This window comes from Vespa mandarinia, chromosome 13 (genome assembly GCF_050613455.1).
Source record: "Vespa mandarinia isolate Hongniang chromosome 13, ASM5061345v1, whole genome shotgun sequence".
In the NCBI taxonomy this organism is placed as follows: Eukaryota; Metazoa; Arthropoda; class Insecta; order Hymenoptera; family Vespidae; genus Vespa; species Vespa mandarinia.
In genome coordinates, this window is record NC_140822.1 from 923,722 (window position 1) to 949,080 (window position 25,359).

At 30.7% G+C, this 25,359-nt stretch overlaps 5 protein-coding genes across 8 annotated transcripts; 3 read left to right on the plus strand and 2 right to left on the minus strand.

Annotated features, from left to right (window-relative positions):
- Positions 1-187: 187 nt before the first annotated feature.
- Positions 188-8,514, plus strand: LOC118444268 (ras-related protein Rap-2a). Of its 2 annotated transcripts, none has more exons than XM_035872382.2 (4): positions 188-696; positions 5,417-5,527; positions 6,225-6,660; positions 6,818-8,514. In XM_035872382.2, the coding sequence occupies exons 2-4, from the start codon at positions 5,433-5,435 to the stop codon at positions 7,115-7,117; spliced, it is 831 nt and encodes a 276-aa protein (XP_035728275.1). In that variant the 5' UTR covers positions 188-696; positions 5,417-5,432; the 3' UTR covers positions 7,118-8,514. The 2 variants fall into 2 exon arrangements, with proteins under 2 accessions (XP_035728275.1, XP_035728274.1); XM_035872381.2 differs by lacking the exon at positions 188-696 and adding an exon at positions 4,435-5,032.
- Positions 8,515-8,859: 345 nt separating this feature from the next.
- bsf (bicoid stability factor) lies at positions 8,860-14,411 on the plus strand. 2 transcript variants are annotated; one of them, XM_035872373.2, is made up of 16 exons: positions 8,860-9,251; positions 9,345-9,478; positions 9,587-9,706; positions 9,834-10,101; positions 10,267-10,498; positions 10,586-10,771; positions 10,856-11,069; positions 11,166-11,378; positions 11,722-11,933; positions 12,021-12,152; positions 12,347-12,460; positions 12,599-12,791; positions 13,182-13,389; positions 13,571-13,802; positions 13,875-14,037; positions 14,120-14,411. In XM_035872373.2, exons 1-16 carry the CDS (start codon positions 9,124-9,126, stop codon positions 14,266-14,268), a joined length of 2,898 nt encoding a protein of 965 aa, XP_035728266.2. In that variant the 5' UTR covers positions 8,860-9,123; the 3' UTR covers positions 14,269-14,411. The 2 variants fall into 2 exon arrangements, with proteins under 2 accessions (XP_035728266.2, XP_035728268.2); XM_035872375.2 differs by lacking the exon at positions 8,860-9,251 and having other exon boundaries at positions 9,343-9,478; positions 9,607-9,706.
- On the minus strand, positions 14,399-15,891 carry baf (barrier to autointegration factor). Its single transcript, XM_035872385.2, has 3 exons — positions 15,705-15,891; positions 15,272-15,412; positions 14,399-15,030 (listed from the first exon to the last, which is right to left on the minus strand). The coding sequence occupies exons 2-3, from the start codon at positions 15,395-15,397 to the stop codon at positions 14,884-14,886; spliced, it is 273 nt and encodes a 90-aa protein (XP_035728278.1). The 5' UTR covers positions 15,398-15,412; positions 15,705-15,891; the 3' UTR covers positions 14,399-14,883.
- A 331-nt stretch (positions 15,892-16,222) lies between these two features.
- Positions 16,223-21,260, minus strand: Tsp97E (Tetraspanin 97E). 2 transcript variants are annotated; one of them, XR_014982863.1, is made up of 8 exons: positions 21,047-21,253; positions 20,165-20,509; positions 19,427-19,594; positions 19,246-19,344; positions 19,053-19,166; positions 18,851-18,982; positions 18,524-18,651; positions 16,223-18,375 (listed from the first exon to the last, which is right to left on the minus strand). XR_014982863.1 is itself a non-coding variant. In XM_035872384.2 (7 exons), exons 2-7 carry the CDS (start codon positions 20,222-20,224, stop codon positions 18,277-18,279), a joined length of 672 nt encoding a protein of 223 aa, XP_035728277.1. In that variant the 5' UTR covers positions 20,225-20,509; positions 21,047-21,260; the 3' UTR covers positions 16,223-18,276. The 2 variants fall into 2 exon arrangements, 1 of the variants encoding a protein (XP_035728277.1); XM_035872384.2 differs by lacking the exon at positions 18,524-18,651 and having other exon boundaries at positions 21,047-21,260.
- Positions 21,261-22,194: 934 nt separating this feature from the next.
- On the plus strand, positions 22,195-25,309 carry LOC118444266 (facilitated trehalose transporter Tret1). The gene is made up of 3 exons (XM_035872377.2): positions 22,195-22,332; positions 22,486-22,563; positions 22,670-25,309. Exons 2-3 carry the CDS (start codon positions 22,512-22,514, stop codon positions 24,046-24,048), a joined length of 1,431 nt encoding a protein of 476 aa, XP_035728270.2. The 5' UTR covers positions 22,195-22,332; positions 22,486-22,511; the 3' UTR covers positions 24,049-25,309.
- The last annotated feature ends 50 nt before the right edge of the window (positions 25,310-25,359 follow it).

The following is a 25,359-nucleotide window of genomic DNA, read 5'->3' on the forward strand; positions in this document are numbered from 1 at the left end:
TTTGGCAGGTGCTTCCTAGCGAATCGAGCATGAGTATTCGTGCTTGTGTGTGATAGGAAGAGGGTGGAAAGAGATAGCGTCGCTCTGGTCTGAAACATGTCGAGGATCCTAGCGGGGGATGGATGTAGATGGACAGGTGGAAGGTTGGAAGGTTGGAAGGTTACGAGAGCGCAGACGCCGTAGGAAAGCATCGAAGACAGCACCCGGCAGCGGCGGTACGGTACCGAAGTACCGGACAGAGCTAGCTCGACCGCATTGCCGTGTTCGTTCCACTGAGTTTGTTCGCCGAGTGAGGAACGTGCAAGGAGATTCGCGACGTGAATAACGAGCGATATCTTCGAGATACAAATATCTTATAATAACCAGTTTCTTTCGACATCTTTCAAATTTTTAACATTGAAAACATTGATTAGCTTTTTCTCACGAATTTGACAAGAAAACGAAAGAGAAACAGACAGACAGACAGATAGATAGACAGAGAGAGAGAAAGAAAGAGAGAGAGAGAGAGAGAGAGACAAACAGACAGACAGACAGACAGACAGATAGACAGAGGGAAAGAAAATAAGAGAGAAAGAAACCGGTATACCACGTCACGAAAACTGTCAAGTATACTATCTTGACGCTTCCCGCGCTTTGGCCGAATCTCAGTTTACACCTGTTAACCAGGAACCGCTGCCGGTCCTTGACCATCTAGAGGCAAGTAATAGAAACAATGTTGAATGAGTAGTTGATTGATTCTATCTATCTAATACCTATGATCGAATTATTAATTACCTATTGTAAACATATCAACATGTATATACGTGTTTATATAAATATATGTATGTAAATACATGTTTTTTCTAGATACGTAAATTTAACTCCTACGTTATTGCAAGTAAATGCGTGGAATGTAACAGAAAATGTAATATTTGGTAAGAAAAGAAACGATTCGAGGTAACAAGAGTTTTGGCTAACGCGATTCAATCGCGACAATCTAATTATTTCTATAAATAAACATTATCAAATTACTCGCCCGAATATCGGGTATTGCTTTCTTTTTTTTTTTTTTTTTTTATTTCAATATTTTCAATTTTCGTAATTAATAGAACAAGTTCCTAAAATTTAATATTGCATATAAAGAACATTTTGTCAACTATACCTAACAAGTTGAAATGATAAACTGACATTAACTAGAAATGAGTTTTCGTTTTCTCCAAGCACATGTTGAAGTTGCGCGGTTAAACCGTTATATTCGCGCTTTAGTATGGCTTTATGAAGTATAGAATGGCAAAGTTGTGGAGGTAGCTGGTTTTCTACTTGCCATAGACTCGTCTAGTACCTACCATCCAGAAAGTTATTTCACGTAACGACGTGTAACCTACATAACTTTCAACGTTAGTGCCGAAGAAACAGAGATAGAAATAGATAGATAGAGAGAGAGAGAGAGAGAGAGAGAGAGAGAGAGAGAGAGAGAGAGAGAGGATGGAAAGTGGGTGTAAAGAGGGTACAAAGAGGATGTAAAGAGGAAGAGAAGGATACTAAAAGCAAAACCAAACGAAATGGATGAAAAGTAAAGACATTCTAGATTCTACATTATAACTATGCTAACGTTTACCATGTTTTAACATTTCGCATTAACGAACCTGGACGAATGTGGAATTTTTAATTGGTACGGAAACTTTACTATTACCGGATGTATTTATCTACGAACTTTGCTTATCTCTGTTTGCATAATAAGAAGGGATAGTACAAAATCAGAATAATGAATTCCGTTCACTAATCTTCTGATATTAGAACACTGGATATGTTAACTGTAAGAAACGAGTATCAAAGGTAATCGCTCGATATTTATTAAAATTAAAAAGTTAAGAAACATCACTGTACCATCAATTCCCTCTCTCTTTTTCGCGACATTAAGATTCCTCCTGTACGATTTTTGTATCGTGGTTCTGCTTACATTTCCGGTTCAGGAATTATCATTCGCATAAATCATCGTCAAAAGTCAGGACGTGTGACTCTTTCGAGTCAGACGATAAGGCAAAAAGTTGGAAAATAAGCGTGGGAATTGAAATCCCATGGCGGCACGTCGCATCACATATCGTATTCGCCAATCCAAACGAATACGAAAGGAGACGACGAATCGGTGGTTCAATGTCCAACGAAAAATGGATTATGGAAAATAGGCCTTGAGATTTATGCTTTTTCGGATATGTATACGCATGCACAGACACACACACACACACACACACACACATGACGAATGCTGGGAACGAAGAGAAGAAAAGAAAGAAATCTTTTCTACTCAATTTGTTTGTTGCATTCGATACGAAAGGAAAGATAAATCAAATTGAAATCTTTAGAATCGAAAGTAAAAAGAACTATCGTAAAAAAAAAGTAATTTATCATTGGGAGAATTTTAATAAAATCAGTACGTTTTTCTTATAGAGGTTGGTAAAAATCTACTTTACATTGTGCACGTAATATCGTAGAGACATCGATGCTCTTTTCCAAATAAAGAAGCATCCGTTTGTATCATTAATAATATCTAAAATTTATGCTTTAGCGTAACTACAGCAAAATATTTATTATGCGTTATTGTAGTAGCGGCGGTGCATCGGTGAGCGTTTATAGCACCGTGGTTTTAACCCAAATCCATAGAAGGCGGATAGGGGGTGATCGGCCGATTTCTCTCATTCCATTCACCTCTTTCTATGATATAGTCTCTTGCCCGCAATGTGTTTACGCCAACGGACATTACCCCATCTCGGTAACGCATACGTTTTACCAACGCAGCAAATATATACATATAGCTACGTATGGACAAATATAATAATGATTCGGTACGACAAAGGAATATTGAAAGTAGAGAAAATAGTTTATTCGAAAGGACAAGAGTTTCTGGAAGAAAGTTTGAAAGTTTGAAAATTTTCTACACGTCTTTCGAAACTAAACCATTCGAGACGTACACGTTCGATTATTTCATGCGAAAGAATCGTGTCTTCTTCGAGCCAACTCGAGTCTCTTCTTCTTCTTTTTCGTAAAGAAAATTCGAACAATGACCTTATCCATCGCTCTATAAAGTTTACTCTTCTAAGGAACCTCCTACTACTACTAATGCCATAGACGATCGCTGTAGAATAGTTGACCCGTATTATCTTGGCCAACTCTGCGGTCGTTGAGCGGTCCGTGCGAATACATCGATGCATAGCATTGCAAATTTGGGTGGTTGGAATAAATCCAAATGTCGAGTCTGCCAATGTTTCAGCAGAATTTAAACAAACTCTTCTTTCGCCGCACAATATTACATCTTCGAGCTTTTCTCGGATGTTTATTAGCGTGGAAGAGAAAAGCTAAGTGTTCTTTATCAAGCGTCTATATTTTCTCCCCTCTTTTTTTTCTCTCTCTCTCTCTCTCTCTCCCTCTCTTTCTTATCTCCTTTCTTCTTATCTTTTGTCTCTCGAACCTTTACATTTTTTTTTGTAAAGTTCCTTTACATTTATGTTGAGGCACGTCCGCCACGTGAAAGTTTCTTATTTAAATTTGCTCCTTGTGTCGTTTCATATCTCGTAGTTGTGTGTTTAAAGGCATGTGTGGAAGTTTTCGTCTCCATTTTATAAAGTCTTCCTGGTTTAACGTAATATCCTCTTTGACGTTAAATCGATTTGCCCTGGTAAGGGATGCCAGAATATATTTTTCGCTGCTTGAATCTGTTTAACGAGGCGCGAGATAAATCACGTGCGATAGACCGTGAGTAAAGAATCTTGCAAGTCGTTGCTCCCGATTGCAAAGAATTAAAGATAGTGATTTGTGGTCCTTAATCCTTGAGAATTCTAAATGCTAAATTGCTAAATGCTTTATTCGTTCGTAGGTAGGTAGGTAGGTAGGTAGGTAGGTAAAAGCTTGAAGGTGTCACGTATCGAACGGCAATCATCGAGCGCGTGTTCGAATAAGTGTAAAGACGCGTACACGTTAAGTGGAGCAACGACCGGAGACCAAGCAAGTCGCTTGGAAGTTGGAAGACTTGTCTGTAGCGACCGTCGGCTCCGTTCTGTCGGCTCTTCTACGTACAATACTTTCGTCTTTCAATTTGGTTTACATGGGTAGAAAAAAAACCGACGGCGACGACGTGATAGCAACAAGGGCACCGCCAATGGTGAAAACGAGCAAACAACGTGGGGGGTATATTTCCCGCGTTTCTTTCTTTTCCTTCCGCATGCATTGGTCGATCTTTCTTTTCCTAAGGTAGCCGTGGCGTCGCGACGTCCTGCCGGCTGCGGCGCCCAATATCTCTTTCTCTCTCTCTCTCTCTCTCTCTCTCTCTCTCTCTCTCTCTTTTCCTCTTCATTTCCTTTCAAAGAGATCCTTCGAGTAGTCGAGTCGGAGGATCGTAGAAAGCGATGACTGGAGTACTTTCAAAGAAACTTCTTTTATTAAAAAAAGTATTTATCTATGTAGATGTAGATCAATTCGATCGAATTTGAACGTCAAATAGATTTTTCAATGGAACGACGACATCGTCCTCTCGCAGAGAATCGCTCGACTGACTTTTTAATGTCCGAAACGTTTACCATTCGTTTCATCGCCAACTCTGTTGTTATTCGATTTAATTAACGTCGAACTAATCGATTATAATAGACGTGCGTCAGAGGAATAAAAATGTAAATAAACGTACGTGCCTTGAAGTTGTTCGAATGTATCCTTTGATACATTAAAATTGTTAAAATTTTGATCGGCATTGGAAAATCTTGAAAAAATTTGGAACATTTGATACATTAACGTAACGTTTCAAACGAAATAGAAGAGAATGAAAGGGATACTTGCAATCGGTCGCATAGCATTTATCGGAAGCTTTCATCGATCGCGTTGTCCTTATCGAGCGTGATTAATCTCGTGTACTGGTCCTTGTGTTCTTGTACGCCTGTTATCTCGATGGAAATTGCGTTACTCTTTGCTATCGATCGCACGAGGAAAAGCGTTTTCTGCAGGCGAGTCAAGTTCGTACGTCGATGCATACATATTATCGAAGAAGCGACAAAACGAAAAAGAGAGGGTGAGCAAAAATTCTTTGAAAACTTTTTAGTTTTCGATCGAAATTTCTTTCCTTTTTAAACCCATGGCTGTCGATTGAATTTATAAAAAAGAAAAAAGCGAATAATCGAACGTCCGTTGAGACAAAAAAAATTTTAATTCGCGTTAACTTTATTTTTCTCTTCGTCGTCTTTTATCCTCGCGCGTCTTAAGGAAATATCATTAGCCAAGAGAGAAAAAGAGTCGTCTTAAAGGTGGACGTCTATTTACCTTCTTCATTCTCGTAGTTTGCCCCAGTTCTTTGAGAAATTTTCCAGAAACGAATTGTGGTTAACGAACTCGTAAAAATGAAAAAAAAAACTCTACGTGCGTTTGATGTATCTTTTCTTATACTTTTTTACGGTAGGAAATTTTCGGCACAAATGATGAAGGGTCGTCATCATTTTCGACGTCGATTCAGTCTACAGCCATCATCGTTGAAGGAAGGACAGGAAGATGGAACGACGAAGAACATTAGGTGAGTATAATCTTTAGATTTATACGTTCGTTTATACTTCGTATATCTATCGACACGTATCGATACGCCTATTTATCCTGATCCTTTTTCTTTTTCATCTATGAAATTCTCATTTTTTCTTTTTTTTTTTTTTTTCATTTAACGCTATCTTCTTCGGCCGCTATTTTTTTCTTCTCTTCTTTTTTTCACAAATTTCGAGATAAAAAGAAGAAAGCTTTAATTTCGCGAGGAGTCTTAGCGAGAAGAGGGACCGAATTCCACTTTCTTCGGATCTTTCTCCTTTGTGCCGTCGGTAATAATCATGTCTGTATCTTCCTCGTAATAAGCATAGATGATTACGAAGACGAAGTCGGTGAGACAGCCGTTATCTGGTGCATATGAAAGCCTTGGACCAAGCTTCTCTCTATCTCTCTCTCTCTTCCTCTTTAGTCTTTTCGATCTATGTTTCTCCTTATTTGAAGGCGAACCACACTATTCTGGTTTCGTTGGAGAAATCAGGACGCCTCTGTACAATGCGCTCATTCAATAGAGCGCACTTTGTAGGGATCTTTAGCGTTCGTTACTATGATTCTTTTAAAGGTATCATATTGTACGATCAAACGTGACTTTTGCATTTACGATTGCAAAGTAATAAACGAAAGAAAAAAAAATTGAATTAAATCAAAGTTATATTACCATAATCGCTCTATAATTCCAGAAGTGAAAGACTATCGGAATCGGACAGCGGCGGTGGTGGTGATGGAGGTAAATCGGTCGAAAGTTCTGTAAGACACAAAATCGTTGTGATGGGTGCTGCAAAGGTCGGGAAATCGGCAATAATCAATCAATTCCTTTATGGTACCTTCACACCAAAATACAAGCGCACGGTTGAGGAAATGCATCACGGGGACTTTAACGTTTCCGGTATTCACCTCACTCTTGACATCTTGGACACGTCTGGGTCTTACGAATTTCCAGCAATGAGAGATCTTTCCATCAAATCTGCCGACGCGTTCGTCTTAGTCTACGATGTAAATGATGTCAATACTTTTCACGAAGTGAAAACTTTGAGGGCATTGATATTGAATACGAAAGGAGTTGTACCTATCGTTGTTGTAGGTAACAAATTGGATCTCGTTGAGAAGGAGCAAGAGGTAAATCTATCTCCTTCCTCTCTCTCTCTCTCTCTCTCTCTCTCTCTCTCTCTCTCTCTCTCTCTATTTTTATATCCATCTATCTATCTAGCTCTAATAACTAAGGAGTACGAAAGAAAAATGAATAATATGAGTTATGATGTGTGCGTTTTTACAGGTAGATAGCGAGAGCACCAGAGTATTAGTCACCGCCAAGTGGGAAAACGGTTTCGTCCAAGTATCTGCGAAAGATAATTTGAATATCTCTCAAGTTTTTAAAGAATTATTATTGCAGGCTAAATTAAAATACAACCTGAGTCCTGCTTTACGGAGACGACGACGTCAATCCTTGCCACCGCCTCCGCATTTGAATTCTCGTAGTAGCAGCGCGCACGTACCATCACCGGCGCAGCTGCAACACCTGCAACAAATACGCGAGCGCGCTGAATCAAAGAGAAATTCTTGTATTTTATCGTAAGAGTTCCTGATGTTCCTTCGATACATACGATTCTACAATGATCTTTCTTTTTGAATCTTTCAATCACATAGATACACACAAGTTCGTCTTTCGCCAACATAATCGATCGTAGGATTAAGCTTTTAAACGGCGGGATCTATATCGGGAAAGGATTTTTAAAGGATCGCGAAAGGATCTGCGTAAGGTATATAACTGATTTGTGCAGAAATTGCTACTCCTTTTGGCAAAATCGTACGATATATTATTTCAAGACATAATCCTATCTCGATAACTGTCATCTTTTCTAACTCCTCGACAAAAATTGATCTATATCGATCGCTTTAAAAGTCCTTTTTTATTTCCTTATTTTATAGAGGAATCATTGATCGATCCAGTATCGTTTAATCAAATTATAAACTTTCACATATTTAATATAATTTATTTATCGATAATGAAACTTATTGACCAACTTACACGATAGGATATATAAATAAATAAATATATATATATATATATATATATATATATATATATCTACCACGTATGCAGGATGAACCGTATAACGTAGCACCTTTCGATCTATACATAGTATATATATAGTATATATATTAACAGATGGTGTAAATATAAAATACATTTATCTATATCTGTAACAAATCCGAAATAGATACGAAATAATTACATTTAAAGCTACTCGTTGCGGGAAATAGTATACGTTGTTTCGCATGGTCGCCTTAAAAATAAAGATCGTGAATATATTCATTTTCATGTCAATATTTTCTAAACGAATTCTCTTAGAGACGATATAGAGACGAAATATTAATCCATGTATATGAAGCTTAAATAAATAGAAAAATTATGAATTACGTGATTATAGTCTCGTATGCCTCTGAATGTATCTTACTACCAATTTCAGGGTGACTTCACACTGCCCAGTATTTTTTTCTTCACCAATTGTTTTCATACTTGCTTATACGTATGTAGGTAAAATGTGTGCAAACATTTAACGTATGTATGTTCGACAAAAATTAAACTTACAATTAAATTTAAACCTTTGTGTGACATTCCTATTAAATTGTACATAAGCAGTAATCTTATTGAATGAGAATAGTATCTACTAGCGATTATGCGTTAATACTGAGAGAGAGAGAGAGAGAGAGAGTCATCCGGCGATGTAATACGTTTCTAAAATTTTAATGCCAAAATTGTGTAATAAAAATATTCTCTCCTTGTGTAGAGTAAACCCTTTAATGGATACGTGTATAATAGTCAATGTAATATGTCCAAATAGTTTCGTTTCATTTACAAAAAATATGATAGATTAAATCTTATCACAAATTCTTTCTCTTTCGTTACGTTAATGATACATACTTTTAGAAAGCATTAACGCTTGATCTGAGAGTTATATCAAATTTGAAATGTAGAAAACATTGTATCGCTAAAAATAGCTAAGAAACATGTAAATAAAATCATTTTCCAAAAGGGGATGTACTATCTTGTTACCTTTAAATAAATATCTACAACTACTTTATAAAATTATTCCGTAATATAAAAGTAAAAAAAAAAAAAACAATTCGTTCCTCTAACAATTTCCTTCTCGTTCCTTTTAATTTTGTGTAATAGTGAAAAGCTACGCATTATTATTAAAATATACTTTTTATTTGAATTTTTAATAATATTATACGATAGAGACAATTGTTTTTTCGTTCAAATTTCTATTACTTTGGCGCCTACAATTTGATTGGTCGTTCACATTTGATTGATAACTACATACATATAAAGTCATTTTGATAATATATTACAATAATATATTTCACAAATTTATTTCTATTGATTGTATAGTTAACAAATTTGATAATATATCAATGAAAATGCAGCAAAAAGAAAAACGTCGGTAATAACAATAATAGTGTTGAGGAAGCGGAAGTAAAGATTTTGTAATTACGATAGTATACTCCATTCCTTTCTGAAAATGATTTGAATTAATATAAATTATTCATTTTAACTGGATTTTCTTTACAAATATCATGGCATTATTTTTCAATTCCACTAAATATTTTAGATATCTTAGAAATATTTCTAAACGTATTCAAATCAATAACAGTTATAAAAATTTTTTATGTTTGGAACATAAAGAATTAACCTTACAAGAAAGGTTAGTTGACTTTATTACTATGATAAATAACTTTTCAGTATTGTATTTGTTAATATATATTCACGTACTGATGTTTCTATTCCTTTAAAATAGAAATTTTGCGAACCAACAAACAAAATCATCGGACATTGATAATATAATAAAAAAGATAGATAACAAATATCAACATGAAGGTATAATAGATAAACATTTGATAGAAGATATCATAAATTGTATTCAAATAGAAGGTAAGAAATCAGCAGGATTGTATTAACAACTTGAAGAGATTGAATTAAAAATGACTACTCAAATATATAAATATTAATCAATGATTCATACATGATATTTGATTTAAGGAAAACTTGAATCTTCACAGGCTCTTTTAACTCTTCGTTGTTGTAATGTCTTGATACAATGTACACAAGAGCAAAGGATAAAATTTGCAAATACCTTGTGGAAGTTATGCAATATTTATAGTAAGATCTTCTTCTTTTGTTTTAAGTGCAATTTTAAATAAGCATTTATTCAAATTTAGATAATTTAGCATAAATTTAAATAATACTATATTTATTGACGTTTATCTTTATCTATACATTATTTTAGATGTCCCAATGAATGTAACTCTTTATAATGCGCTATTACAAGTTTATATTGAAAATAATTATACATTTTCTCCATTGAATATTTTATCTGATATGAAGAAACAATCTATTCAACCAAATAAAGTTACATACATGAAACTTTTAGAGTACTTTTGTAAAAATGGAAATATAACAAAAGCAAAAATTGTATGTCAATGTCTGAAGGATGAAAAGTTACTTTTAGATATAGATATCTTTAATTTATTAATAATAGGATACTCTCAAATTGGGTAATTTTACTTCTTTTTGTTTTAAAGATTAAAATGTATGTTTTAATAGAACATCTTTGTTTTCTCAATATTATCTTATCACTGCCATTGTGAAAGTAATTGCTAATTAGATTTTATAATGTATGTGTGATATGGTATTTAAATTAACAAATTTTTTCCTTTAAGCGATCTAAATAGTGCAATAAATGTTCTTAATGTCATACGAAAGATTAATCTACTTCCTTCAAATGAGACTTATATTGCACTTATGTGTGCTTTTGCAAAATTCAATGACATCGAAAGCATACGAGAAATACTATTTAAATGTCAAAAGAAAAATGTAAATTTTACAAATGAAAATATATTAAATGTGATATATACATTGATAGTTAATAGAAATGTAGATCATGTAGATGAGGTAAGATACAAATCTATTCATTGATATCATCAGTTTCCTATATACATATATATATACTGGATATTGAATAATATGAAATGTTTACAGATGCTCTGGATATTGAAAAAACCATACTATACGGAAGGAATACATTTTTTCGGAAAGATTATTGATATAAAACAAGAAGATATAGCTATAAAAATACTTTTTTATATGTACCCTTATATAAAAAATAATTTTTGCAAGAATGAATATGAAACTTTCTTCATAAATAAATTTATATGCAGTAACGTGGTATGTAAGAGAGAAAGAAGCAAGTAATATTATATTTAATATTTACAAGCTTAATAAAAAATGTATATTTTATTTTTATCTTAGATTCCTGGAAAAATTGTAGATATATGTTCACATTTTTACATGAAATTTGGTAATACTAAAATATTTACAGAAGCAATTTATATTTCTTTTAAGCATGATAATGACCTTCTAGCTTTAAGATTATTGAAAGAATGGAAAAATAATGGTCATAAACTTAGGCCGCATTATTTTTGGCCATTTTTAGTTAAAGCTCAAAATAATCATGATATTAAAGGCACGGTATAATTGTTTTATCCTTTTACTTTATTTTTATTTACTCTATATTCTTTCCTAATATTACAATAAATTCAATATTGAATTTTTTTATTAGGACTTCTGAAATACATGAAGGATATGATCAATGTATATGACGTTGAACCTTGTATAAATACAATTGCAAATTTTATTATACCTAATTTATTAGGCGTTGATTCCTCTTATAGTTCTTTATTAAAGGAATACGGCATACCAGAGGAAACAATAAGAAATGCTACAGTTTATTATTTGTTACAGAATAACAAAACAAAATCTTCTTACATGTATGGTAAGTAACATTTGGAAAATGTGTAATAATATTAAATAAACAAAAGAGTAGTAAAAAAAAAAAACAAAAAATCGTAATAAAAGTGAGATCGAAAATTATTATTATTATTATTATTATTATTATTATTATTATTATTATAATTTTAATTTTAATGTTTTATCACACAAAATGTAAGTTATAAAGGAAGTATTTTGTTCCCTTAAAAAATATTCTATTTTGATTGATTCCCTCTTCTCAAATTGATATTAAAATTATTAAAACATTATTTTAGAAAATGCGCTTAGATATTACGTATATACATGCGCTAGATGTTATATAATCGTTAATATATTTATTTTTACAGTTTTAAAATATCCAACTTATTATAGTGATTTCATATTGGGAAACTCTCTCAGGCAAGCATTATTTAACACATATGATATTGATTCCTATTTGGAAATTGTAAGGCATTTGTATATAGAAACAAACACTGGACGGAAAGAGAAAGTTTCTTTGACTGATAAAATATATGATATTATAGATTTCTTACATGAAAATCCTACATGCATTTCAAAGGTATAACTTCACACGTATGCATATTTAATTTTAATTTATATTTATTAATTTTAAAAATTATTTTTATTATTTTATTTCAATCTATAGATATTGCAATATTTATCGAAAAACAAATTACAATTTTCCAATGATTTTTACCATGTTTTGCTTGATTATCAAAATAAAAATTTAACGAAGGAGGAAATGGAACTATTAAAAAGTATAAATGAGGATTCTTCGGTAAAAATTAATTTGCTCAATTTCAATGAAATTGACAGAACTGCCATTTAAAAAACATCGTTTTATATTTAGTTATAATATAGGTTAAATTATCGTTACTTATCAATATTATTTTATGTATACTTTGTCTTGCAAGTCTTTTATATCTACCTAGATTATAATATATGTAATAATACTATGTATCTTGAAAATAGATGAGAAGTATGACACAAATGGAAAATGAACAATCACAAACGAAAAATTCGATGTCAAAACAATTGCATTCTTTTACTTTTTGTGACCCTACAATGCTATACAAACTCTTCTTGGTATTGTATAATATTATTATCAAATGATCGTTAACTATCGCAGCATATTTACTATCTATAATATAAAACTTTTTATTGGATAGAAAGTATAAAGTGTATAAAATTATTGTGTACAAAGATTGAATTGATATGTTATAGCGATCAAAAGGCTGGAATACTTCTATTCCACACGAAATATATATCTTTATAGTAGATCAGTTGTTAAAACGATATACAAACGAGGAAAGTAAAATGATTCTAAAAAAATTAATAAATGAGTATCGTATTGGTGCTACCTGCAAATTATCTTTAACTTATGCACAGAATTTAATATCATTAGGCAATTTAGATGGTAAGCTATATTTTTTACTTCTATTGGAGATCTCATATATTCAATGTGTAATAAGAAGTAAGGATGTTTAATATGGAACATTGAGTATCTCTTATCTGGGTAAAAAAGAGTAAAGATTTTTCATTAAAATTGATTAAAAAAGTACGGTCATTCATTTTTTGAAGTTTATTGCTAAAGTTGAAATTTTGTACTCGTGTAGAAAAATGGTAAATATTTTTCTCTTTTCTCTTTCTTTGATACATCTATGGTTCTTAAAGAAACCATAAACAGTCTATATATTTAATAGAAAATAAAAATATTTGCAAAAAATGATCTCTTAAAACTAGAATGCAAAAGTTAAAGATAATTAATGTATCGAAAATTTTTTATATCATTTGATTATTTTTTTAGATGCAGCAGAAATAATTGAGTATACTGGAAAAGTAATAAAAATCAGAAGCAAGATAATAGACGATTACACTAAATCGTTATTGAATGAAGCTGCTTTAATGGGCGATGATAGAATAGTAAAAAGATTTTATGACATACTCCTAAATATACATTATGTGAAATTATCACAGAATTTTTTAGATCCACTTGTCATAATTCATATTGAACAGTATGTATTTAGTGTTTTATTTAAAATTGTTTTTATAAAGTATAATTGAGTACTTTTTTTCTTCTGTGAATTTGACAAAACTATTATCTAATTTAAACTATTATCACTTTTAATAAAATTATTATCTAATTCTTATTAATCTGTAATATATATAATCATATTTTATTTTATCATTTAATAGGGGTAATATAATTAAAGCTTTGGAAATTGCTGAAACATTGAGTGAAAAATATAAACATATACCTGCATTAAGAGAATTACTTGAATCAATAGTCTTAACAAAAGATGTGGAACTATTGCAATATTTTATAAATGTTGCTACAAAAACTTATAATGAGCAATATATTTTAATGGAGTTAATACTATGCTTTCTGAAGAATGATTACGAAGAGGAAGCTAAAAGAATAATAAAAGTAAACAATTTATTTCATTTTATACCATGTATAATTTTGTTTGTATATCTGATTTTTGTTTGTTCTCCACAGATTTTTTGTACATCCAATTATAAATTTACAATTATACAGGAAAGCTTACAGAATTCTTTTAAAGAAAGGAATATCAAAATATTGGAGAAATTACTTGACTTGTCAGTTGACTATCCTGATACAGACAGATTTGTTATATACGAGTATCTTGTCACAATTTATGGTCAGTATTATGATTATATTCACAGTTTAATGAAAATCTTTTGAGAATGGTATAATGTATCTAATAAGTAAATATTATTTAGCTATAAAAGGAGATTACAAATGTGGATTAAATTTATGGAGAAGAATGCAGAAAGAGAAAGTATTACTGACTGATAATTCAATTACATATTTTAATAAGCTATTTAGAGAAAGTAACTTAAATTTACTGTCTATTTCCAATTCAAATTGATTTAATGAATATAAGAATTAAAAAGGCGTAAATGTATACGGACGCGTATCCACACGTACAACATATTATATATGTATGTATACACGTATGTGTGTGTGTGTATATGTGTGTTTATATTTACATATGTTTAATGTTAGTAATTTATTTTATGTATATAAACATGTTCCATGTTTTATTTATATGAAATAAAAATATATTCTGTATTTTTTCATATTACTTAAGTCTTATTTATTATATTCCAATAATCTTTATTAATTTCTTATTATTAAGCAGTACTTCCAATTATTGAATGATTAGAAATAGATTAATGTACATCAACTATTAAAGTTTTTATTTACTTCTTATTTTTAGAAATAAAAATTATTTCTATGATCCCTTTCTCTCTCTTTCTTTCAAGACAAATGAGCATAGAAAGATATCTATATATTTCTTAAGAGTGTCAACAATTAAATCAGAAAATATATAATTGTAGTTTTAAAATTTGTTAATTTTACGAAAATCCTAAAAGCGTAATACATGTGAAAAGACTTCTATTAAGTTATAAAATATTCTGCAATGTTAAAATATTTTTCATATAACATTAATATTTTACAAAAGTCCATTATCATTAGTACTTTACAAAAATTCTTCACACCAATCTGTAAGACACTGATAACAATCATTCGATTGTTTTGCATTAGCTGAACAAGCATCTTTCATCCACTCTTGAAACAGTTCTTTGTTCTTCTTCAAAACTAAGTATTGTCCAAGTACTACATATGCCTATAAAATATAATATTTTCAACATTGATATCTGTATACGATTAATATATCATACTTTTTATACGTAAAGAACACTTGGTCCTATATAAAAAAAATGTAAAAGTTCTTATTATGAGCATTATAAAGATTAAAATTGATACAACACATTTTGTTTAGTAAATTTGATATAAATTTATCATATAAATATATGAAATCTCTTGAAATAAAATTTGACAGACACTTTTTCAAAATATAAACATACTTTGTCGAAACCGGCAGCTTCCAATCTTCTTCCGAGAACTTCACCAACTCCAGCTAAATCAGTAACTGGTTTTTCGCCCATTGGCTCTGCTACAAAATTTTTGTGTTTTTGGGATGTACTAGACATTTTGAACCTAGAATACTAAAATTAAATATTATTATTTATACATGTATGTTTTTTATACTTCATATTATCAGAGCATGGCCAGTAATTTAATAGGTCGAGCACTATCAACGACAATGATAAAAATAATGATAATTATTATAAGAATTTCCTTTAACAGAGATAAATTTATATGTAAATATTGTAACATTCCATGTAATACGATGTGTTATAGGTTAAATAGAATTTTATGTAATAGGTAAAAAACAATATTATAATGCTCATAGAATAAATATGATGAATGAATCGTTTGCAAGTATAAATAACTAACCTCTCCTTTCTTTACTTTATTTTGTTTTTCTTTTTTCTTCTTTTTCAAATAAAGCTACAATACGTTATATATATTCAGCTTTTGTATAATACTTAATACTAATGTGCAAAATAAATGCAACTATCTATTTTATTAACGTTTTTGTTAACTAATGAGTACTAACAACAAACTATAGAAGATTATAAACTCAAAAATTAGCATCCATCCCCCTGTACATTTTTGTAAAAGTGGGGAATTGCTCCGAGTGCCATCTAGCGTGAAAGAAATCAACAATTGAGAACACAATTCCCAAATGGTAATAAGAATAAAAGTAAATGTAGTAAACTATTATCTTGTATCAATTGAAACATTCTTTTCCATATTCAGTTATAATGAATAGGATTTTATTTTAACAAAGAACAAAATGAAGACCCAATAATAAACTATTCAATGGAATTATAAATGTATGAATTAACGATTAAACATTAACTAATTCATTTGAAACATTAAGTATTATATTCATTATGCACACATTTCAACAATTATTCTTTGTAAAATTAATGTTGATGTGTGATAAGAAATCTTCTATATTATTATGTATCATTTCAACAGGTTCTTTCGTGTAGAAATTATAACTCTACAGTATACAAGCACCTCCAGTGATTTATTAATTATCAACTTGATATTTTATGTTGTATTCTTATTAATTCATCGCAGATATATCAATACCTATACATCGTTGTTAATACATTTTTGAAGAATGTGCATTATACTATATTCATTAAGTATAAATGTGAACTTTATGTTTACAATGCTAATGTAATTTATATAGACCGCAATGTAGCTGTTGGATATAATTGTAACATTACAATTTTTTATCAAACATTATTTTTCAATCAAATTAAAAGATTCGAGATCTGGTGGCCATTTGATTTGAAGATATTATACTTTAACGTGATAAATGAAATTTTTCTAACAAGTATGAAAAATGTATATAACTTAAAATATAATAACAAAATAAAAGAGGACTCACTAAAAAAGAGAAAAAAAAAACCATCAGTATTGAATTTTAAGATGAACATAGGCAAATGTACTACTTAAATATAATTCTTTCTAATCTTTATAATTTTTCTACCTAAGTATATAATTTTAATATTTTATATATTTAGATGTTTCAAATATTATTTAGGATTAGCTTAAAACTTGATTTCAAGCAAGACATACTATTATAATATATAGTATATTTCACACAATATAAATGAAAATAAAACTAAATTACTTCTAAATAAATATTAATAGATCATTGCAAATAAAAAGCATGAAAATTCTGTTACAGTAAAATGCGTCGATTAATTGCGTATTTTATCTAAATTATTTTTATACAATCTATATTATTTTAAAGCTATATTATTATAAGCAATGTTAAAATACTACGACTATTATAAAAAATCGATTATGCACATCGTGAAATTATTTGATTTTCTTATATTATTGTAATTATGCAGATCTACTATGGTATTGGATTAAACCCAAACTAATGTGATATAAATTATATTAACTTTGTAATAGTAAATAAGATCATTGATATTTTACAATTTCGATTTAATTGATCTAATTTCTACTCAACTAAATAAATATCTATTATAAACGTATTTATTAGAATATACGTTAAAAGAACATAGGAAGCATTTAATATTTTCATATGTTATATACAAAAGAAAATTAATTAATGTAAGCGATTGCAAAAACAATATATAAAAATTTGCAGAATTCATAAAATATAATTTAAAGGAAGACTATAATTTTTATAATTTTGTTAACTTCTCTTTCATGAAAACTCAAATATAATTCTTAATTTCAACATGTTTAAAACACAATATAATGTATATTAAATAAATATTAAAAAATATCATTTAATTGGAAATATCAAATTATATATGAAAATTATTTGGTTTCTTCCAGTCTTAGAAAGAAAATCATATCTTTATAAACAATAATAAAGAAATACTGATACCTATTTTACTTACTTAATGGTAATATGGCAGAGGAAAATTTAAGTAGTATGAAATTATAATTACACAACATTTTGAAAGTCTGAAAATTTCATTAAAGAATTCTACGAATATACTTGTGATATAATAATAAAGAGATGTTTTATGTGTAATAGCTAGATATGGGTGCATTTAATAGATATGAAATATGATACTAGAACAAAAATGGAATGCACAGTAGTCTCATCAAAAAGGTGCTTATGAAAATGTATCTATAATCAAGTATATCCAACATTAAGCCACACAATGTGTTAAAGCTTGTATTGAGCATTTTGTGTAAATTATTACAACATATATATTTTATAGACGTAATAATTTTGTAAAATTGTTCATTCTCATATTATAATATTGTAGAATTCTTTCGAGCATTATAAATCAGAAACGGTAATCTTTTATCTCATCTTTAAACAAATACATAAAAATTTGTTCTCTGGCTCTTAGATGATAATCATGTATTTTCTATTGATTACGGATATAAAGCAAGATCCAATATTCGTGGATCTAGTATCACTTTTCTACGAAGAAAATAAAAGTGAATCATATTAATAAAGATAATTTAGTTGGGGAAATGCAGCTCTTGCAGCTTTCTGCTGCGGATCTAGCTGATTTTTGTAATGCTTTGCTACAAAAGCTGCGATCACCTGAAAAATCAAATTTATTGAATTGTTAATTATGCATCAGAGAAAATAATATTTTATATAATATAATTTTACGGTATTTTTTGGATAACGAAAGAAACGAAAAATAATGTGATACAAAGGCCACAACCAACATTATGATACCACCCACCATCTATTAGGAGGGTCGTATGAGGAGATAGAGGACATGGCGATGGTGTTAGACTAGAGAAAAGCACTAGGATTAGCTCGCGGATCTTTCTGGTTCCTGTACCGCACGGTCAACCAAACACCAACAAACTGTAATGGGTATATATGTTAGCATTAGCAAAATAACTTTTCATTATAATACTGTGATTTACGAGAAATATGTGTTATATTAGGATATATGAGACAGTACAAAACTTTTCAAAAGTTCACATGATATTTAACGACAACATTACATTGATATTTTCGTTTAATATAAAATTTAAGATGGAAAATATATCCATTGTCTTACCTCTGTAAAACTGAAAAATAATCCTATACTACCACAAAGTTTGAAGGCATAATCAATTGTAGATTGCAATTTTTGCATACATAGTGGACATCGGTCAGTGCATTCACGGTCAGAGAAAGGACAGCAAGTTCTCTATAGAAAAATAATATTATATACGTATTATATGAAATTAGAATTTTTCTCAGTTCACTAATACACTTACATTTTTATCATGGCATGCCAAGGGATCTTTTTCAATAACAGTGTCATTAAATCCACAGCAATGGAAGGTTTCTTCTACTTTAGCTCTTAAATCATCTCCAACTCGTCTCCATCCCTTCAAAATATATGCAAGTATGTGATATATGTATAATAAATGAAATGTTATTAGAAAATATAATGTTATGAAGGAATACTTGTTCTGCAAGTTGTTCTTGTTGTTTAGCATTAACTGCAAGACAAGCGCAAGCAATGCTGAATTGAATCAAAAATAGAAGGAACAAAATAAGCATGTACTATGATATATGGTTAAGGGAAATTTTTCATTAATCTATGAATCTTTGTCTTCAATAATATATGTCTCTTAAAAAAGGATACAAAGAACAATAAAACTTGATGATGTTTTACAGCACCGATTAGCCCGAGAATGGAGATGAGAATAAGTATCACTCCGCACGCTAAAATTCCACCAATTATAGGAAGATTAGTAACTAAAGCTGATGCTCTTCCATAAACTGCGACGCCAATCAAAATAAATGCAACGACCTAAAAATGGATATTAATTTTAATCATCAATGATTTAAAATGATGTTATTTATACAAGTTAAAAGAGACAATATAATATATAAGAAGAACTCAAACGTTCACTATGGATACTATCTATTCTTATAATTAGGCTATCCTAAAAAATAAAATCATTCTGACAATTCTGATAAGTAACCATTGCTGGCATGGGAAATTATCTGCACAAATAAACGACTTTATAGTATATATATATATATATATATACACCTTATAGTATATATATATATATATATATATATATATATATATATATATATATATATATTAGTGACATCAAAAGTTACCTTATCAGAGTATCGTTATCAAGCTACACTTTTTGAACCTGTAAAAAATCTCAAAAGAAAAGATTGATAGAGTTTTCCATTTACATGTACTTTTCATAAATTATGTCACTACATGACCTATACGATCATTGATATTTATTAAAGGGAAACGTGTCAAATCATATTGAACGTATCTGTTAACCTATTAAATTGTATCTTTCTCTCTCGTAAACGATATTAAAAATATTGTATACGGGATTATACTTACAATATAGAGTATATTTAGTGCTGTCAGCGCATTTTTCGAGCACGTAAAACCACCGCACATCTTTGTATTCGGTCTTTTTCCGAGCGATCGAATGGAGTTGCAGAGTTGCAATTTAAGAAGAATTCAATTAATTTCTACAAAATGTTCTCACTTAACAATAGTTTTTCGTATGCAGAAAGCTCTGATGAAGCTTTTCCCCTTGATCTTTCTCTTTTTATTTCTATACTTCGACCTTCTTCGTTAAGAGATTATCCAATTGTGACAGGTACCTTGTGACTGCGTGCGACTGCTCCGAAACATAGGACGCTTCTAGCCGACGACGATCGATATCTCGACGTCGTGCGACTGTCGTACGACGCGCGAAAAACAAAATTTCTACTTCTATTACTACGCTCTTCGCTTTTCTTCAAATCGACATTCTAATGCATTATATCATTATAATTGAACTTTTTATCTAATTAATCTTTAGTAGAATTATACGATCGATAATAATCGCAAGAGATTATTATACTATACTAGAGTATCTTATGAAAGTTTACATATTGTTACTACATGAGACGGCCTAGATATATGAGTTTGGAGTGAACTCGGAACTAGAAGGTCGTTTCTAGGTACCTAAAGAATTTGACATACATAACAATAACGAGTTGTTGTGTGTCTTCAAAAGGAACTCGTCCTGAATGAACATGATTCGCGGACGTTCTAAAATATTTCTATATTTTCTTAAGAGAATATGTTAAACTGTTAATTGTATATAAATTCTTTTTTTTTTTTTTTTTTTTTTTATTATTAAAATTCATTTTCATTCAATTGCGTGGTCGCGCGTAACAATATTGTAAATCTATATAGATATGAAACAATATTTGTATATCGTATACTAACCACGTCATATTGTTATTCCTTCTTCGTGGAAATTTTTACAGAAAATATTGATTCAAAAATGCATCTACGTAGTATTGCCATCTCTTCCCGATTTCTTTTTCACTTAACTACGTCGTTGATTCCCGTTAGAAATTTGCATCTGCATGAAACTTCTGTTTAGAGGATTTAGTATGACGATAATATACTGTCAGATAAGATGCAGCTGCAAATGTTCTTTTTATTCTCTCTCTCTCTTTCTCTTGTAAGAACAGGGAATTTAAAATACGTATTTAAAGACATTGAACACATTGAGTCCATGTCACTTTTGATAACATTGTTGTCTTACTTAGAATGATTTGTTGAGGAGTTTGATAACGAAGAATTTTACGAGGGGAATTTATCAGAATCGAAAAAAAAAGTTTAATTCAACAAAATTATAGTTGATCTAACTAAAATTTTTTATAATCTTTGTAGACTGAAATCAAATAAACATTTTATATCAGAATGGATGAAGTATTGGTTGAAACAGTAGATTATACTGAGTACATAATAACTTTGTAGATTCATGTTATATTTAACGACAATATTGAGTTATACGTTTGCAGCAAGGTTTAAGCACACTGACATTTGTCTTTCGAATTTGAATCTTATATAGCTTTTGTTTGTCTCAGATAATATTCAAAATTTTCATTTCTTTCATGATGTTAAAATTTTAAATAAACTAACTGAATATATTACAATAAATTAGCGAAATTGTTGAAACAGTTGATATACGAAACAACTGTTCATATATACCTATTTTATAATTTCAGTATCAGTTATAACAAAATGTTTAATGAAATGTATCGCGTTTGATCGGCTACAATCAAAAATAAAGGAGTGTATGTTATTACAATAATTTTGTTACGTACAAGAGAAAGAGAGAGAGAGAGAGAGAGAGAGAGAGAGAGAGAAACTTGTAACTTATCAGGAAATATAATTAATAATAAGTAATGATTACGTTTCAAAATTGTTCAAATAACAACAAAATTGTTTACGTAATGCCTATTTGAATTAGCGTTACATTTTATCTATACAATTTTGAAATGTCTTTTGATTTTATTGTAGAATAGTGCATTAAAAAATATTCAGTTTATTCGCAAGTGGGGACAATGTGTTCCCGATAAGAAATTCACTGATAAAATATTGTATAAAATGTACAATCTTCGGAATGCTCTTTATTCCGTCTGAAATGTACTAAAGAGAAAGGAGACTAATAGCTTTTTCCTTTTTCTAAGTGGCATCAGCAAGTTTCATCTCCAATCTCTGTAAGCATTTTTTATTGTCATTATCGATAGGAAGATAATAGTTTCGAATAAATCAAAATGTACCAAAGAAACTTCACTTTCGTTAAATGACTCTCATTATTTCGAAGGAGCCTATTGTTTAAAACTCTATATAACACGAATTATTACTTTCAGTCGACTAAAAGGAAGAAATAACAGAGATGAACAAATCGCGAACTAAGAGATGGTCCCAATACTTGGCAGCGATTACAGGTAAATGATCCAACTACTATCGTTTAAAGTTATTGTTAAAAAGAAACGATGAAACTTATTTTTGTTATCGTTATCAATCATTTCGATTAATTATTTTTCGATACAGCCACTTTATCATTGGCATCCACGGGCGCCCACATTGGCTGGACATCACCAATGTTACCAAGATTGAAATCTCTGGAATCTCATGTACAAATTACATCCGACGATGCTTCCTGGATAGCTTCCTTCTACTTGTTGGGTTCTATACCTGGCAATATTATAGCCGCTTTTATAGTAGATTGGTTAGGCCGAAAAAATAGCCTTCTGATAGCTGCTGTACCTTTGGCCATCGGATGGATTTTGATCATTATTGCTTGGAATCCCTATGTCTTATATGTATCTCGTTTCATCAGTGGAATTGGTCAAGGTATAGTATACGTCGTCTGTCCGATGTATATCGGCGAGATCGCGGATAAAGAGATCAGAGGATCTCTGGGATCTTTTATAAAACTGATGGTAACTTTTGGTGAGCTTTACGCTCATGCGGTTGGTCCATTTGTATCGTACGAGATACTATCTTATGCCTGTATTCTCATATCAATCGCATTTTTCGCATCCTTCGTTTGGATGCCCGAATCACCTTATCATTTATTAATGAAGAATAAACAAAGAAAAGCTATGAACAATCTGAAACAACTTAAACCAAAATCGACGAAGGAGGAGTTGGAAGAGGACATGGATCAGATACAAAAAACAGTGATACGAGATCTCAGGGATAAGATTCACTTTTGGGAACTCTTCAATACTCGTGGAAACAGACGAGCCGTCCTAATAAGTTTCGGCCTTCAACTGATTCTCCAATTCAGTGGTATAGCTGCGATAGAGTCCTATACTCAAGAAATTCTTCACGAAGCAGACACTGGCCTTTCTGCTGGAATAGCTGTCATTATTTTGAGTGTACTGCAGTTAGTCGCTGGATTAGGTGCAGCTGCACTCGTCGATAAAATTGGCAGAAGACCTTTGTTTTTAATTACCACTTTCCTCGGTGGTGTCTCACTCACGATCACTGGTGGCTTCTATTTTTTGAAATTTTATTTAAATCTTGACATGGCCGGACATGGATGGATCCTTCACGTTTCTATAATTTTCTACGAGTTGATAATCGCATTGGGATTGAATCCATTACCTTACATGATGTTAGGCGAACTATTTCCGACGAATGTAAAAGGTACAGCGGTTTCTTTGGTTAATCTTTGGGCTTCTCTTTTGGCCTTCATCGTATCGAAGCTTTATCAAGTGATATCCGATGCCATTGGAGTTTACAGCGCTTTTGGATGGTTCGCTATAAGCAGTTTTATTGGAGTAATCTTCATATTGTTCTTCGTCCCAGAAACCAAAGGGAAATCTTTGTTGGAAATACAGGAGGAACTCAATTGCAATAAGAAGAAAATGGAGGCTAAGAAGAAAAAACAAGAGGAGATTTATATAAGCACCATAGCTTAAGTCTGATAGGAGAAGACAGATAAAGGCGAGGGCCCGGTTTAAGGTTTGACAAACATTTATCCTTTTTTTCTTTACGCATAATTTTTACACATAATTTTTTAAAAAGTAGATCGTCACTGTCAATCTGTTTTAATTGGTAAGGCAAGCGCCGTAAAAAAGTACTAGCAAAATCAAACATGAAAAAATAATTCTTCAATGGGCCAAACTTTAACTCAAATTTGTGAATCTCTGATTTACGATTTTAAGAATTGCTTTCCTTCTTTATTACAGAGAAAAAAAAAAGAAACGTGCAAAAGAAATTACGAAACATTGATCGATTCTTTAATGCGTTAAGTTTTATCATTAGTGGATCATATTAGATTTATTTTTAGTTATTAAGTAAGGGCCCTTATATTCCATTCGAAAGAGCTTGGATAAACGTTATGAGATTGCCAAAGATAACTGAAAGTTTATACGAGTATTATAGTTTCATTGAGAAATATGACTTGCTCGATAAAAAATAGATGTGTAATAATGTCAAAAGCACGTGTATGTTTCGAGTCGAATGAACTCCTGTTTGACAATTTAATATTCAAAATAATAGTATAAACTTGTTACGAAGAGTATTTAGGCAATCTCAATCATGAATAATGTGAATCCAATGTAATCACGACTTTCTAAAAGATTTATCGATCAGAGAAGATGACTGATCGACGATTGATTTCTGAGAAAGTGAGTGAATACTTCAAATGCGTTAGTTGGGCCCCCTCAATAATAGAGCAAACGCGCATGACCATCTTTTCGTCCCTTTTAGGCAGGGTTTAATAATGAAATGAGTGAGACTGATAGATTAATATTAATCGTAAAGTATATTTATTTATCGTAGCACGTTCTCAGCGAAAAAAAATGTAAATGATGAGTGGTTCATATGCAAAAATCGAGAGAACGTTCGACGATTAGAAACATCTTCTTATCCCTTTGAGGCAGGGTTCAAAATGAACGACCAACGTTATATAACGATTACGATTAAGCGTTATTAAAAAATATCGCACGCACGAGAGCGAATGTCGCAAAAAATGCGCGTGCCAATGGCCCTGATGCAAGAAGGATTGAGCACTAAAGCATGACTAACTTATTTTTTCCCTTTTAGGCAGGGTGAAAGATACATTAAAGAAAACAATTTTTAAGCAATGCTTTGGCGTAGAATATAACTGGTCCGAATATATATATATATATATATATATATATATATATATATATACATATATAAAAAAAACAAGTATATGAAAGATCAAAGTGTCCTATTGTATCTACTATTTCAATACAACATGT

Coding starts and splice junctions, on each gene's coding strand:
- LOC118444268 (XM_035872381.2), top strand. CDS start 4,989: ATGCATACATATTATCGAAGAAGCGACAAAACGAAAAAGAGAGG. Junction 5,033..5,416: donor GACAAAACGAAAAAGAGAGG/GTGAGCAAAAAT, acceptor TTTTTACGGTAG/GAAATTTTCGGCACAAATGA. Junction 5,528..6,224: donor GGAACGACGAAGAACATTAG/GTGAGTATAATC, acceptor CTATAATTCCAG/AAGTGAAAGACTATCGGAAT.
- bsf (XM_035872373.2), top strand. CDS start 9,124: ATGGCATTATTTTTCAATTCCACTAAATATTTTAGATATCTTAGAAAT. Junction 9,252..9,344: donor GAATTAACCTTACAAGAAAG/GTTAGTTGACTT, acceptor CCTTTAAAATAG/AAATTTTGCGAACCAACAAA. Junction 14,038..14,119: donor GTATCTTGTCACAATTTATG/GTCAGTATTATG, acceptor AATATTATTTAG/CTATAAAAGGAGATTACAAA.
- baf (XM_035872385.2), bottom strand. CDS start 15,397: ATGTCTAGTACATCCCAAAAACACAAAAATTTTGTAGCAGAGCCAATG. Junction 15,031..15,271: donor AAGCTGCCGGTTTCGACAAA/GTATGTTTATAT, acceptor TATATTTTATAG/GCATATGTAGTACTTGGACA.
- Tsp97E (XM_035872384.2), bottom strand. CDS start 20,224: ATGTGCGGTGGTTTTACGTGCTCGAAAAATGCGCTGACAGCACTAAAT. Junction 19,345..19,426: donor ATCAAGTTTTATTGTTCTTT/GTATCCTTTTTT, acceptor CATATATCATAG/TACATGCTTATTTTGTTCCT. Junction 18,983..19,052: donor TGGCATGCCATGATAAAAAT/GTAAGTGTATTA, acceptor ATTTTTCTATAG/AGAACTTGCTGTCCTTTCTC.
- LOC118444266 (XM_035872377.2), top strand. CDS start 22,512: ATGAACAAATCGCGAACTAAGAGATGGTCCCAATACTTGGCAGCGATT. Junction 22,564..22,669: donor ATACTTGGCAGCGATTACAG/GTAAATGATCCA, acceptor TTTTCGATACAG/CCACTTTATCATTGGCATCC.